The 16,815-nt window shown below is 38.4% G+C and overlaps 1 protein-coding gene across 1 annotated transcript in view; it reads left to right on the plus strand.

Annotated features, from left to right (window-relative positions):
• Window positions 1–16,815, plus strand: part of Brinp1 (BMP/retinoic acid inducible neural specific 1) — a 179,538-nt gene that overhangs the window by 96,308 nt on the left and 66,415 nt on the right. The window contains exon 3 of the mRNA XM_041632489.1: window positions 10,140–10,330. Within this exon, the coding sequence (XP_041488423.1) occupies window positions 10,140–10,330 (191 nt within the window). The remainder of the gene's footprint in view (window positions 1–10,139; window positions 10,331–16,815) is intronic.

Here is a 16,815-nt window from a genome sequence, read left to right on the forward strand (position 1 = left end):
TTTTGAGGCCACCACTCAGAATCTACTGTCTTTGTCTCCCTGGGAAATCATAGCAGGTGCTTGTGACTTACTGTGAATCCAGAGAATCCAAATTTCTCGGACACATTAAGCAATAGCCATGTTGCTATCTTCTTGGTTTCATTCCTCTTGGCTGTGATTTGCTTTTGTCTTATGAACATAAGAGTGCTCAAAGATATTGGTAGTTCACACTCCTCAAATGTTCAGGATTTCATAGAATCACTCTGATGTGGTATTCTAATCCAGACTTCCTTTTCTATTGTTTTTTCCTATTTCACCTACATTTCTATGTTATTATTATTACTTGTGTGTGTGTGTACACGTGTTGTGTATACCCACACGTGTGGGGGGGTATAATGTGCATGCTTGTTCACTCACCCCTGCTTGGAGTTCAAAGGAGTATATCAGGCATTCTGCTATATCACTTTCTGCTTTATTCTCTTGAGACAAGGTTTCTCACTGAACTACTTCAGCTAGACAAGCTAGCCAAAATGTCCGAGCAATTATTCTGCCTCTCCCCTCCACAGTCTTGGAGTTTTATGTGAGGTATAGTGTTGTGTGATATGGAAAGGGTGTGTGTGTACATTTACCTAAAGATTAAGCTCTGTTCATCATATTTGCCCAGCAAGTACTTTTGCCCACTTATTAAACTTCTTGTCCCCTTTTATGCATTTTAAAAATGAGAAAGTTCCCAATAGAACATCCCCATTGTCTCAGTGTGTGGGTGCACCCCTCGCGGTCCTGAGTTCCTTGCTCGTGCTCTCTGTCCTTCTGCTCCTGATTTGGACCTTGAGATTTCTGTCGGGTGCTGCAATTTGGGTATATGTCTCTGTCTCCTTTCATCGCCTGATGAAGGTTAATATTCAGGAGGATGCCTATATGTTTTTCTTTGGGTTCTCCTTCATATTTAGCTTCTCTAGGATCACTAATTATAGGCTCATTGTCCTTTATTTATGGCTAAAAACCAAATATGAGTGAGTACATCCCATGTTCCTCTTTTTGGGTCTGGCTTACCTCACTCAGGATAGTGTTTTCTATTTCCATCCATTTGCATGCAAAATTCAAGAAGTCCTTGTTTTTTACTGCTGAATAGTACTCTAATATGTATATATTCCATACTTTCTTCATCCATTCTTCCATTGAAGGGCATCTAGGTTGTTTATAGGTTCTGGCTATTACAAACAATGCTGCTATGAACATAGTTGAGCATATACTTTTGTCGTATGATCGGGCATCTCTTGAGTATATTCCCAAGAGTGGTATTGCTGGGTCCAGGGGTAGGTTGTTCCCGACACCAAGGCCAGCTGGCCTGGGTCTGAAAAAGCCTGGGATAAAACAGGACTTGCTGAACATAGCGGACAATGAGGACTACTGAGAACTCAAGAACAATGGCAATGGGTTTTTGATCCTACTGCACTTACTGGCTTTGTGGGAGCCTAGGCAGTTTGGATGCTCACCTTACTAGACTTGGATGGAGGTGGGTGGTCCTTGGACTTCCCATAGGTCAGGGAACTCTGATTGCTCTTTGGGCTTACGAGGGAGGGGTCTTGATTGGGGGAGGGGAAGAGGGAGGGAAATGGGAGGCAGTGGCGGGAAAGAGACAGAAATCTTTAATAAATAAATAAAAAATGAGAAAGTATGTATGCTTTTGAAAAATAACTCTGAACTATGTCTACTACATTATTAGATGCAACAAGGAAATCTGAAACCCTCTATATCGAAAGCAGATTAACCCTTTCCCTATTTTGGAGATTACAGTGGTTTGAATGACTTGTGATTCCAATAGAGTCAGAACCTCTTTTCCATTTCATTTTCCAGACAAAGAATCAAAGGGAACATGACATTATTTCTTATTAAAGTAATAATACATAATATCTGTAGATGTCAACTCTCCTTCTGTAGTCTGTTTCAATTTACATGATGTTTTCCCAAGTTACTTCAGTGAATTTTATAAAATTTTGAAAAGATTTACTTATTTTTATTTTGTGTGTTTGTTTTGTCTGTATGTATATCATCTATACACCACATCAGGAGGCCATGGAGGGGCATCAGATCCCCTGGAACTAGAGGTCTAAATTCTTATAAATCTCCATGTGAGTCCCGGAAATTGAGCCTGACTCCTCTCCATTAGCAACAGAAGTGCTTTTAACCTCTGAGCCATCTCTCCAGCTCCCTTATTGACTTTTAATGGGGCACTTTTGGGGGCCATGTGGTTTTAATCTTCATTGTATACATTAGGAAAGAAACCTGAAGAAAGTAATTCTTATAGTTAGACTTCCCCTTTTTAATATATTTCACAATTATGAAATCCTACCTTTCCTCCAGATTCTGTCTATGGGTAACTTTATGATGAAAATTATAATTTGTTCCCTCTTCCCTCCCACCGTCCACCCATAACCACTCAGCTTCCTATTGGAACCTCTTATATAATCATACCAATGGTAATATTGAAGTGACTTTACATTAATCTTTTATTGAGGGCTGACTGCATTGGCACTGTGCTTTATGATTTAGAACCAGTTAAAATACATCCTACTTAGGTACTATTTACATTTTATAGACTGTAAACAGTAGGTGCCACAGTCAGGTTGCAAAACCCAGAATTTCTACCTTCATTCGCTCAACTGAAGTAGTCAGGGCTGCAGGTGTTCTAACTCAGTAAGTTTTGTGTACGAGATAAAAGCATGGCTGTGCGGGAGGAAAACATATCTACACAGAACATGATTCCTGCCTATATTATAATCATCTCTCCCACTTCAGTGCAACATACATTCAAAGTATCATTTTGAAAGAGAGAGAGAGAGAGAGAGAGAGAGAGAGAGAGAGAATACAAAAGCAGAGAGTTATTAAAGAACGTGGAGGGTTTACCTATAAAGAAAATGCTTAGTCTAAAATGAAAGCTTTGATCTTACAGTTTTCTTTCAGCATCTTAAGTCCTGCACCTGAGACTCCGTTCTCCCTCTATGTACTGTCCTTGTCATCATTCACTCTCTGGCCTTCAGTTCTCCTAGTGGGGTGGGTCTTGCAGTAGTCACTTCATGCCTTCCATCCAGAATCCTTTTTTAAATCTCAGTCTAATTGGTTCCACCACCCTGCTGGGATGCTTAATTGGGCATAAGCATATTCTGCCGATCCTGTGTCATGGTAGGTTCTTCTTTCTCCTCCAGGGGGATTTGTTGCTCTGTGAGCTCAGAAGGAAAGATCTATTTTATGTTGTTCTCAATTCACTGAGCACTTACTTGAAATTGTTCCAGGGTCAGCAGAGCACATAGGCCACATTTCTTCCTTGCTTCATATTATTTTATCTTATTTGTTCTTAGGTGGCACGGTACATAGGAAGTCACTGCACCTGGAGTTATGAGCCTCGGGCTCTGATTAAGTCATTCTAGTCTCTTGCTTTCTCTCTTCTTGGGTTTAATTTAAGCTTTTTGACATTCCATTTTCCAATCCATGAATTGGGCAAATTGAATTTCCTATTTTCTATGAATGGGATCAAAATGAAGCTTTCAAAAGAAGAATTTACACTCTCCACAGGCATGATCTAGTCTACCACTTAAAGTTTGTAAATATTATTTTATTAGAATATAGCCACATTTACTTGTTTACATATTACCTGTAGCTGCTTCATAGCACAAGAATAAATTTGAGTGTTTTTCTGTGATACCTAATGAATTTAAATCTGAGCCTTTTCAGAAAACACTTCCCTAACTCCTTTCCTTCAAACACAATCAGATTGAATTGGCTCAAAACAGTCTCTTAGCATTTTCTATGACTTAGAATTTATAATGAGGACTGAAAGTATAGCTCTGTGGTAGAGTCCTTTTTAACTTTTTGCTAAGTCAGTATCTATCCCTTCCAACCCTACATATGGATGTTGTTTGCTTTTCTGTAATCAGCCTTTCATCTTACCCCTTCTCTTCATCTCTGCCTCCATTCTTGATGGTTCTCACACATGGCAATCCTGCTCCTACCTCAGGATCTTTGCACCCACTCATCTTTCATTGAAGATCATTCTTCCACCACTAGATGGCTCCATGGTTTCTCATTTCCTTCAAGTAGTTTTTCAAATGAGAAAGGCCTATTCCAGCCACAGTACAGAGCTCCCAGACAATTCATTCTCTTCTTTTCCTTATTTGCCTGAACAACAGACTTTGCTTTATTTTATTTTATTTTTGAGATGTATCTGTTCTCACAAGAATATAGATTATCTTTTTTTGTTTGTTTGGGTTTTTTGTTTTGTTTTTGTTTTTCGAGTCAGGGTTTTGCTGTAGTTTTGGAGCCTATAGAGCTCTTGCAGACCAGGCTGGCCTTGAACTCACAGAGATCTGCCTGCCTTTGGCTCCTGAGTGCTGGCATTAAAGGTGTGTGTCACCACCACCCGGCCTATAGATTGTCTTAAAGTGAATCTTTGTAAAAAACAGTATTATTTACTTCTTAAATTTAAGAGCTGGAATAATAATAGGCACTAAAATCATGGATACATAACTTACTTTTCAACTGTATGTATAAGATCTGGGTGATGTGGAATTTACTTGCTGAAGTTCATTTTGGCAAAGGATATACAACTCTAGAATCTAATTCTTGTTAGAGTACTGGGCCAGGCATCCCTTAAATTGCTATAGAGCTGCATAAACATTTCTCTAAATATGTTTGGTCTGTGTCATTACCTATGAAATAATAGTTGGTATCCCACTTAAAAGTACTTGGTATTAAACTTGATGTCCTGAGTTCATTTCCTAAGACATACATAGTATAATGAAAGGATTCACTACCTCAGATGTTCCATCATGCACACACATTATTAATAATAATAATAAAAATAACAATAACAACAACAACAATAAATGTACTTTTTGAAAGTTGGTGTGATTGTAAGCATGGGTGAGGGCTTAACATTTCCATAAAATTATGATGATCTAGATTGAGATCTTCAGTATGCAATTATAAAAGAATGTGTGGTAATTTGAATCTGTTGCTCCAGTACAGAGTGTCAGGGCAGGAAAAGTTGAATGCCCAGAGTTTTCAAGCCAACCAATGTAGCTAAATCAGTAAGCTATAGGTTAAGTGAGAAGAACTGACTAAAAAAGTAAGTTGAGGAGTGACTGAAAAAAACACCCAGCTGTACTCTCTAGCCTAAACACAAACATCCACATTCACAAGTGTGTTCTTACAAAAGCCTGTGTATACACAGCCAACACACATACAGAATGCATGTTGTAGACTGAAACTTACAACAATGACTAACAGTTTAACAGTATAATACATGGACACTCACAACACATACAGATAGATAGATAGATAGATAGATAGATAGATAGATAGATAGATAGATAGATAGATGATAGATAGACAGACAGATAGATAGATGAGTTCTGACAGTAACTGCATGTATTAACTGGGTACCAAATGTTTCCAACTGTTTCCCAGCCCTGTGTTGCAATGACTACAGCCTCATGAGAGATCCGGGGACAGTACATTAAAATAGCCATCCCATAGAAGTGATGTGATAGTATTGTTGATGTCTGAATTTCCTCCTTGATATTTATATGGATACACACTCACTTCTTTTTTTATATACCCTATCCCTTCTCATTATCTTCCATATTTGCTAAAGTAACATGCTTTCTGAAATCCCTTCCTCTTTGTATGATCAAATTTTGTTTCATTCGAAGCTTCAATTTGCACAGAATTTCTGGAGACCCTCCGTTCCTTTTCTTCCCTGTCAATATACTATACCAAGGACCTTTCTCTTTGGATCCCTTTATTGAAATATGATTAGAGCAACAGTTCACAATTTATAAATTTTGCTCAGCAGCTTGCCAAGCTCCCTTCCTGTTAATGTCCAGGGGCTCTGTCCATGGTACTGAGCAGGGTGTCCACACAAGAACTTAGTTCCTTCCTCTCTTCCCTCCTTGATTCCTTTGTAGATTTATTTTTGTATTATTTGTAATTATCTAATTTTGTACATGTGTATGCATGTGATTATCTAGTTATGTACATGCTTATGCATGTCCATGCGTAAAAGTGTGAATGTGTACGCGAGTGCTAATGTCTATGGAGGGTAGTGGCATCTGGTTCCCTAGAGCTGGGATAACAGCCCATTTTGAGTTGCTAATAGGTTTAAAGAATCAAACGCTTGTCCTCTGAAAGAAGAGTAAGCTCTCTTGACAGCTGAGCCATCCTTTAAGTTCTATACACAAGCTTTTTAAGTGTACCTGGTAACATGTTTGGGATGTCATGTACCTTTTCTCCTTACAAGTCTTAATTTCTACTCCATGACAGATTATGTTGGCTTCTTTCTTGTTTACTTCAGAAGAAACATCCATGGTGATCCCTGGATGAATACCTAGTGAGTTTCTCAAATAATATGTAGGTTGTTAAAGAAGAAATTAATCTTTGCTTTGTTGTCGTTGTTTGTTGGGAACTGTGATCCTAGCTGTGGTAGGTTTGCATGTTCCAGAATAGAGACATAAGAATTAGAAATGTTAGGTAAAAGGAACAGAGATAACAAAGAAACACAGAGACATAGGAGAGTATTGGGAGGGCCACTCAGTGCCTCCTGCATACTGAATTCTGAGTTCTGAGTTTATCCATGTTTAAGTTTCCATACCCCAATACAAAAACAAGAAGGAGGCAAAAGTCTGATTTAACCTGATAATACAAAGGACAACCAGAACAGTTACTTGCCCCAATACTTGAGACATCCAGTCATTATTTCTTGAGAAAAGCATTGTGTTGTTTAGGCAGCGAACCCACCCTATACCAAGTATCCTGAAGACAGCCACTGCCTAGGCCAACCTCGTATTTCAAAGGAAGGAGCAGAAGTATGCTTGAATTCTCTGACCTTTGAACAGGGTGGAGTGAATCTACATCTATGGGCCATCTTAATATCCAAACCACCAAGTAACCACACCCTACATTAGGGTACATAGCCATGGTTGTCAACAACTTGGAATAAGTTAAATTCTCTGACTTTTAGACAAGGTGGAATAAGCTCACATTTTTGAACCTCCACACTTAGTCTTCTATGTCTACCTTGGTTCTCCCTCTTTATATTCTCTTCATATTTACATTAAAAGCATGATTAAGGGGTCAGTTTAGTTACATTACCAGCTTGCTTTAACAAACTAACTGAGTGAAGGAAGTTAGCTTAGAATCTTATATTTAGATAAATATTCATTTTTAGGCATAAAAAAAGTTTACATGAAAATGCTATTCACAAAGGTAAGTTCTAAATAAAGATGCACATGTGGAACAACATATGATTGGTTTCTGAAATACATGTTTATATACAAGTATATAAATATATAAGTTTAAAGAATAGGCTACTAAAGAAAGACTCTCTTGTCAGATATAGATTGTGGCTCACCTCACTTCATATTGATCATCAAAGCTTTAGTAGGTTTATTTTCAATTTAGTGACTCAAACTTCAAATTCATCTTACTGTTGGTTAGCAAGCTGGGTGGGTATCTCATACAGCTTCAGACATCCTCTAACTGTGCTGGTGAAGATCAGTTTTCCAGTTCATGCAGATGACTACTATTAAGACTCTTTTCCTTTCAAGATCTAAGGCTGTGAGAAACTGTTAAATGGAACCTTCTCTTGCGTTGGAGTTCTTGCTATCTCCCTCCATAAACTTCTTACATTGTGGTAGTGAGTAAATGACAAAGAGTGAAAAAGATATTCTGGGACATTATCCTCTAATCATGAAGCAATATTGTATCATTTGAATATTTCTTAGCATAAGCGATATTGCTGAGTCCAGGACTCACTGGAATAAAAATGTAACTTATTTCCTTACTTTGTTAGTGGCTTTCCACACTCTTCCCTAGACATGGACAGTCTTCCTGCTGTATCATTTACACACGTTATCCCTCCATCCTACTATCCTTCTACTCTGGTGCTTCTATACTATATTCTAAATATATTGATCACTGCCTTTGTTCCTGTCCTTTTCTCCACGTGGATAATGTTTTGGACTGCATTTATATTAATAAACACTACATGTAAACTTTAAAATAGAGTAGTTACATACCTTCCTCTCAGATCTGTTCCCCAAAGAAATGGAATACTCAAATTCTTGATAGTTTGTCCTGTACAAATTAACTTACAACAGTCTACAACTGCTGTACTTTCTCTGATGATCTGTAGCTTTTTTAGGACAGGCACTGTAGTGTGATCATAAGTATTCTTTAGTGGTTTGTTGATTACAGTTGATTGACTTGCATACCTGTCTATAATGCCTCATGTTGTTTTGGAATTTGAACTCTATTCAGAATCCTAGACAGCAATCATTTATGTACATATGAATCATAAGTGTTCAGGCTCATAGATGTATTTTGTTTTCAAAACCTTTTTTCCAAATACAAGTTTCTATAAGCCAAGACAGATACTACCAGTGAATTATCAAATCTTATTCCAGCCTGTTTCTCATATTGTTCTGCTTTCTCTTACTCTGTCTTCATCTATCTCTTGTGTGTGAGTGTGTGTGTGTGTGTGTGTGTGTGTGTATGAGAGAGAGAGAGAGAGAGAGAGAGAGAGAGAGAGAGAACTTTTCATGACATGTTGTTTTCTATTATTTATCTTGCCTGACCTAATAGCCCCTTGGCTATTGTATTTATCTCTGTCTGTAACTAAGGTAGGCTAGATAGATGGTCATTTCAGGCAACCTGCATCATTGGTAAAAATGGTAAGTGCTATTAGCTCAAAAATGACCTAGACCAAATCTTATTAAGCCTCTGTGTTTTGTCCTAGTTTGCATCTTTCAAATTCACTATGAATGTGCCTTTAATGATTTACAAGTACATACAGGGGTATTTTTGTGGAGATAAAGTAATAAAAACAATTCTGGTACACCATCACTGGAAAAAAAGTAATAAAACAATATTTTACATTAATGTCCTGTAATTTCATTAGACATTTTTACACCATCTTTCATAGACTCCTGATACCAGCAATAGGAAATAGTGTTTGTTGAATTTTATAGATGAAGAATGCTGTACAGAGAAATCAAATGTTTTGTCCGTTGTTGTAGCACAGAATTTGCAGTAGATTAAACAATCCTTGCATCCTGTGTTCAGTACTTCTCTGTGTTGGTCAATTCTTCATTCAGTGAAGGGGGAGATTAATATTTTCTCCATATGGTATTCATATAATTGCTTGGTTCCTTTCAAATAGTATGACTTCTGTGAACTCCCATTAAAGCATAGCATTACCATGAATTCTGAGCCTAACACTTACTTTGTGAAATGGCTTGGCTGTCTGGTAGTTTTGTGCTTAGATTTTGTCCTTTGTTTCTGTACCAGCCTCCCTCGCTACCTTTCTTCCTGTTGCCCTTACATATTTTCATCCACTTGCTTCTTCTTTCCTCCTTCAAGGTTTATTTTAAATCCTGCCTTATGATTACTGTGTGAGTCTGGGATTAACTAAGAAATTTCTATTTGTTTAATGCATTAGCCATCTACTGAGAGTGACTGGCAAATAAGTAGGTGGGATTGGAGATCTAATTCATCCAGAAGGAATCAGAGATGGATAGTAATCTGCTCTTACAGAAGTGTGATAATTAAAAGAATGCGATTGCCACTCTTGCTGACAATATTCATGGAAATGCTCATCTCAACCATTTTATTACATGTGGATCGTTATTATTGTTTCATTTAACTCAGTCTTTCCATTTGTTTTTTTTTTTTATTTTATTTTACGAAGAAACTTCAGGGCCTGTCTGTGGCTCGATTAAGTATCTTAATGATCACAGTGCTTCTCAATCAACACGTGAGGATTATAGTTGCATTTTCTAAAGCAAAGTGTCACATAACAAATATAAAAAGCAACTATAGAGCTGAGGACACAGTTGTCAATCGAGAGGTGAAGCTAGGAAGATCATGAGTTCAGCATCTGCCAGGACTATAGTGTGAATTCCATCCTAACTTGGGTACATGGTGAGATACAATGGAAAAAAAGGCTGAAGGAGCTGAAGGAGCTCCCACAGCACAAACTACATATAAAGTGTAACAGTAGACACTCTTTCATCTACAAGAGATACCTGCATGGGATGGATGAGTGGTCTTTGACTTATGCTACAAATGAAAGCTGAAGTATGTTGCTCATTTTTCTTGCCTAGGGAGTTTGCCCGTTGGAAGGTGAGGAATACAGCCATAGAGAGGAGAGACCTGGTCCGCCATCCAGTGCCCCTCATGCCGGAGTTCCAAAGGAGCATCCGTCTGCTTGGCAGAAGACCAACCACTCAGCAGTTCATTGATACCATCATCAAAAAATACGGCACCCACCTGCTCATCTCTGCTACATTGGGAGGTAGGTCAGCAGATACTGGGCCAGGATTCTATCATTTTGTGTCCAGGTTGACAGGAGGATGGGATGCTGTGAGAGTCAAGACATATTAGACTCTATTCCATTCTATATCACCCAAAACCGTGCACTTCAAGAGATGCCAGTTGCCTTGGCTGCTGTGATCATGTCTGAAGAGATAATCTACATCTACATAAAGTATAATTTGCAAGTATTAACTATTGTGGAAATACAATTTATTAGGGATGCTTCATGTGATTCATTGTCATCATTCTTCTGGAATGGGTTCAAATCTCAGGAAAATTAAATGTCAGACATTTCTAGGGAATTTCTTTTGTTTGAGTCAATATTAAGGGGTGATATTTGAGGTTAGCATTGTATAACTGGACTATCATATGCATCTTTTGTGGGCTTGGAACAGGTTAACAGAAAAGTAGGCCAATTGCTTTGCTCTACTCAGCCTTACCCATATTCTCTTCTAGGGCAATCCATCTGTGAGAGAATGAGGAAAGGGAGTAGAATGAAACCAATGGAAAGGCAATGGGAACTATGGGAACTGGTATAAACTGGGGCATTTAGGTTATGTGTCTTGCCTGAATGCATCATTTCATATCCCTCAAGCACAAAGGTGGTTTCTTTTTCTTTTTTTTTCCTCCAGTAGCTAAGTTCACAGTACTTTTTGAAAATCTCTCTGTGCACCAACACCTGTGTAGAGCTGCTGAAATGCACTTAGTTATGGACCTTGTCAGGAAAAAGAATTTAATGTGTTGTTGGACAAAGCAAAGTATGATTGCAACAGGGGTCTTTTCCTTTGGGATATTCAGGGTTAGCCTCATGGGAGCAGTGGCACATTAATTCAGTGGATAGTGGCTTGATACAGGTGGCAGTGCTTTCTAGGCTAATTCTGCACTATTAATTTGTGAGCATGTACACGTTCACAGTACAGCGTGTGTGCAGGTGGACATACATGTGTGTGTATGTGTATGCATGGACTCAGGAAGTCAACATAGGCTTGAGCTGCTTTCTGTTTCCTTAGATTATTGACATATGCTCTCACGCCTACCTATTTACATAGGTTCTGGGAATCCAAACTCAGATCCCCATTCTTGCACAGCAAGCACTTCGCTTGCCAAGGCATGTCCAAAGACACTTTGTATACAGTTTGATGAATGGAAAATCAGTAATTTGATAACCTGGGGGATATGGGTGATGATTTTGTCTGGAAAAAAATCATTCACAGTTAGAATTATTTTAGCCACTAATTAATGAGGATAGCTTCAGTTTAGGCTTTTTATAATGTCTGTATTTCTCAAAACTACAATTTAAATCCTAATACCTACTTCTATTTTAAAAAATAAAATCAGGCCCTGGAGGAGTTAGAGCTAATTAGTAACACAGCTAAATCTAAAGGTTAAGGTAGAAAGCTGGAATATTTTTTTAAAATTGAGTATCAAGTATCACTTTAACCAACTTAGTCACCCATCAAACTACCTATCCACTCCAACAACCAACTGATCAACAATTGTTTATGTCTCTTGTTAATTAGATATTAAATTAAGTAGGACTTTCCATGTGAAATCATTATTATAAATTATACTTGATTGTAAGGTGAAAATGAGGTGATTTCTGTAGAGTGTGATACTCAACTTTACACTTTCCTTTGAGTGACTCCCAGCTCTACTTCACTTGGGAGAAAGGTTGGTACAGCCAATTTGATTTTTCTATTAAAAGTTGTGCTTTTGTCTCAGTCCCTGGAAACCCCAAGTAACAAAAGACGTTTTTCCCTCTATGAAATATATTCTTAATTTCTGCGAGGCAAGGTGGTAAATTATTCACAGAGCTTTGTTGCTCTTCTGTTTTTACAACACAATGCTTTAAAATATGCAAATCATTGGATTGAAATCCAGTGTTGGACAGCAATCCCTTAGTGTTCTCTCAGGCCTCACTGTGAAGCCACTGAGCAAGGAGGAGAAAGAGATTCACTGTTGGTCAAATACTATGACTTAGAAACTGTGTAAGATCCTCCCCCATGTCATCATTTCACTCATTCATTCATTCATTCATGTTTAGAAAAGTGTTCCTTAAGGGCCTCCTACTGCACTGGGGGGATGAGGTTAGGAGAGAGTTGTTAAGAAAAGAACAAGATTCAGAATGAGATGGCCTAATTTGTTGTTCTGCAGCATAATATTTTATCAGCTTAGTGCCACTTCTGCAATTTGTCAGTTCCCTGTGCCTCAGTTTCCTCTTCATACTGAGCCCTAATAACAGTTCTGCCCTAACACATACTGTCACGATCGAAAACAAATGTATGTATTAAAAGTCTCATCAAACAGTGGCCCAAGACTGAAGAGGAGAAAATGTTTATCCTCCTGGCACCTAACAAATTATTGCTATTTCTGCAGTATCATCACTGCTATTATTTAATGGAGCTAACGAACTCGGGAATCTGTGATGGAAACTACACCCTGTCAGTCGCTAGAAACTCACTTTCCTGCCAGGGTGTCAGTTTCCCAATCTCTACTGAGGGAAGTGAAAAAATATTATTTATTATAGTTTTTTTCTCCCTAGGAACACTGTATTCACAGAGAATAAATGCTTTGATAAACCTTTTGAGGTGTCAAGTAAGTTCCTAAAGGCATAATTAAATAACAAAAGATGAGCTTTGAACTGTCATGTACAGGACAAGAAGAGCATTTGCTCAGCACTTTAGGGAAATAGGAAGGACAGGGAGTGGGAGGCACACATTAGAGCTGGGGGAAGGTCCAACAACTAAGGCATTTCCACTGTTCTTTCAATTTTAATGGAAACTGTTAAATTCACAAAAACACTTGATGTGAATAATCGGATGGAGCGTAGTTTAGAGACAAATTCTGTGTTTCAAATTAGGTTATTGTAGTTTTCCTTAGTCCCTCTGAAAATCATGTTTTCGTTCAAAGTAGACTGGTTATCTGTGGGATGTGCCGGATTAAGTTTACATGCATGCTTGGAATATCTACCCACCTGTTTAAAAGGTACACATGGATGTCTCCCAAGGCTTGACTCAAAGTGACTACCTTTGGGTGCAACTAATAATACACAGTCTCGTATGCATACAGGTATGATAGATGCATATAGGCTTGTATTTGAACTTTTACATGTATGGACATGTATTACTGCATCCCCATCTTTTATCCATGAGGGCTTAGTCTGCTTTGACTTTTGTGTTTTCTTTCTGAGTGTACTTGGTACTCCCCACACTACACACCCAAAAACTTTCATTTGGCTGAGAAGAAGACTGATAATAAAACCACATAGTACCTAAAGAAAGGATGAGGGATGATATAACATCCTTGTGTACATTCTCCTCTGTCTATATCACAGACTGTCTCTTCTATTGATGAAAAGGCAGAAGTACAAGCTCCCGGCTTTTTCTATCCTCTGTGTGTCTGAGTCTTGCTTTGTCCCTCTGAGGACAGATGCTGCAGAGAGCGAAGCAACGATACTGGAGGACTAGAAGACCGAGAAAAGGCCTGTGTGAAGAGGCAATTTGCAGAAATGCCCAAGTGGGAATGCAGCTCCAAACAGCACATTCTCTTAATATACATGAAATTAAGTCTTAATAATGCAGCAAGAAGTCCATTAACCCCTCTTGATCTAAGGTTTGCTGCTGCCAGCTCTAAGTCCAGAGGGAACCGGCTTGGTTCACCTTCTGTTTCGTAGGCTCTCTTAGGAGAGTCTGAGCTGACATGTGGAATATTTATTTCCACTGACTCATGGCCTTAACTCCTAGAATTCACTTACCATACACGTCTCTGCCCACCTATTGATGTATCCATTTATCCAATCATCTGTCCACACATTCATCCTCTGTCCATCCATTTACCTGTCAAATGATAACTGAACATCTGTTTTCTCTTGTACCTTAGGAGAAGTATTGGGAACATTAGAAAGATGAATTGGGTGATTCACATTTCCTCTACCCACCGCCTACTGTCCCTGAATCTCAAAGTGTGATTGGATGTAAAGCCATCTCTAAACTAGAACTTTCCAAGCTTAAAGAGAATAGTAGTATCCCATACTGTCCTACAGGGACTGGGGATTCATAAGGAAATGCAAAGTTATGTATCTTGCTTGAAATTCAGTCAAGTCTAGGCTTATATTCTAGTATCCCCTTCTTCTGGGAGATTTCGGTCTGGTTGCTGAGCAAGATAGGTCAATAAATAAGCATGTTGAGCTGGGAGCTCCAATCTCACATTATTTCTGCTCTAGTGGAGAGAATAAGCTGTTACTTCAGAAGTCCCTAAAGAATGAGATAGGTACTGTGTTGCAGAAATAAAGATAATTGTGCGCATAAATGGAAAGTATTCTCAAGCCAGGTAGGGTAAGGAATGGGAGAAAGAGAGACAGATTCCAAAAGTAGATAGGATAAGAACAAGAGGAATGGGTGAATATCATGCAGGATAGAAAAGTAGAGTAAAGAAACATGGGTTCATTTGACAGAGCAGAATAGTCAACAGTGAGAAAATGTTTGTCACAGCAGAGTTCTTGACAGTGAGGCAAAGGGGTTCATTTTTTAGGTCAGCAACGTCAATATTAAGGTAACGTCAGGCTTGCTTACTTGAGGAGTGTATACACAACGGAAGAGGCCAGGTTCTCAGGACTTGTGGCCCATGTTATCTACTGAGTTGTTACATACTGGTTTGCATTTCTGTCTATATGACATTTTGCCTTAGTGATTCATCTGGAAAATGGAATGACCTTAAGCTGCTGTTCGCTGGAACCATTTCTCGATTGTTACCGATTATTAAGTATAGAATGAGCGCTATAAGCCATTTCAAATTCTCTCAGAGTATTAATTAGTTCAGGTCTGGCTAGTCTAGCTCTGTGTCTTTAAGCACTACTAACAAAGTAAATCACCCATTTTTTCTTATTTTTTTACTTCTCCTTTTCACCAATTCTTGATAGTTCCTCTTCCTTTCCTTCCTCTTCTCTCTTTTAATGCTTTCCTTTTTTGTTTAGAGTGTAAGCATTTTATTTTTTATGCTTTTACGAACTTCTGATCGACTCAAAGTGAACAAACTATATGTATAAAGTGTGTGAGTGGAACTAGTATTTATTCCTAGTACATGAATTGGATTTTTGGAGCCCATTCATTATGAAGAGATTACTTACTCAGCCTAGTTAAATCAGGAATGAACTTGGTCCTGCCTCAAGTGATGTGAAAGATTTTATTGACTCTTCATGGAAAGCCTCACCCTCTCTGAGGAGTGGATGCAGGGGAAGGTAGAGTGGGGAGAGTGGGAGTAGGGAAGGGAAAGGGAACTGGGATTAGTTTGTAAAATAAAAAAGAAAGATTGGTTTACAAAAGAAAAAAAAAACATTAGAGGCTGGCAAATGCAGGGTCAGTAGTCGCTCCTCGACCCGTCTGTGGTTGTTAGAAGTCCATGGCTCCTTTTCTTTTTTCTTTTTTTTTAATTAATTTATTTATTTTTATTGAAAAAAATTCCCGCCTCCTCCCCGCCTCCCATTTCCCTCCCCCTCTTTCCACTCCTCTCCCTCTTTCCCCACTCCTCTCCCCCTTCCCCCACTCCTCTCCCTTGCCCCCCATTCCTCTCCCCCTCCCTCTCCAGTCTGAAGAGCAGTCAGGGTTCCCTGCCCTGTGGGAACAACTAGCCTTGTGGGAGCCTAGCCTGTTTGAATGCTTTCCTTTTATATGTTTTTTATAAAACCTCTTTCAGAGAGATGGTATTTGCTAAACAAATACTTAGCCACTGAGCTACATCCCAGACCTATCCTAACCAGTTATTCAGGGGCTATAATAAACCCGATACACTTCTCAAGACTAAATTTTTGAAAGAAAAATAAAAAAAAAGATGGAAATCCATTTAGTAATACATTTTTCTTAATTTTATTAAAGAAGAGTATCATGTCAACATGGTATCAACAAAAGAAATACTAATAAGAAGTGTTAAAATTTTACACTAAATCTTTTAGTATCATTCATTAGCACAGTTCAGTGTTTTGCCTGTTTGTCTTTGTGACACCTGTCAAGGTTCTCAAACAGGGAAATGTCCAGCACAGCCACAGGGGTTGAGCTGAATGTACACCCTAGGGTGCATTAAAGACAAATGATCTCTTCTTTTTGAACCATAGGGTGACACTGGAGGTAATTCCTAAGCGGTTATAAGGGCTGTATTTGTGTATGCCAAGATAGGACTGGCAAGAAGAACTGACATTAGAGCTGGCCTAGAATGCTGGGTAAAACAAAAACCAAACATTTAGGAGAGGAAGAGCCCAAACTCCTCCGGAAAGCAAATTGCCTTTTCTTTCTTCAACTCAAAAAGTCATCAGTATTCTTAAAACATTCCAATTGTCCTAGATACCAGGTTTGTGTCTCACAGTGTACTGTGAGCTTTTGTTCTCTAAATGTTTTATTTTATTGATTATATGTAATGGTAAATACTATATCATAGGTAAACTAAAATTATCAAATCATTGTAATTAATAATAAA

The sequence above is a fragment of the Microtus oregoni genome, unplaced genomic scaffold (assembly GCF_018167655.1).
Source record: "Microtus oregoni isolate MIOR12 unplaced genomic scaffold, Mior012 000041F_ref0000270, whole genome shotgun sequence".
In the NCBI taxonomy this organism is placed as follows: Eukaryota; Metazoa; Chordata; class Mammalia; order Rodentia; family Cricetidae; genus Microtus; species Microtus oregoni.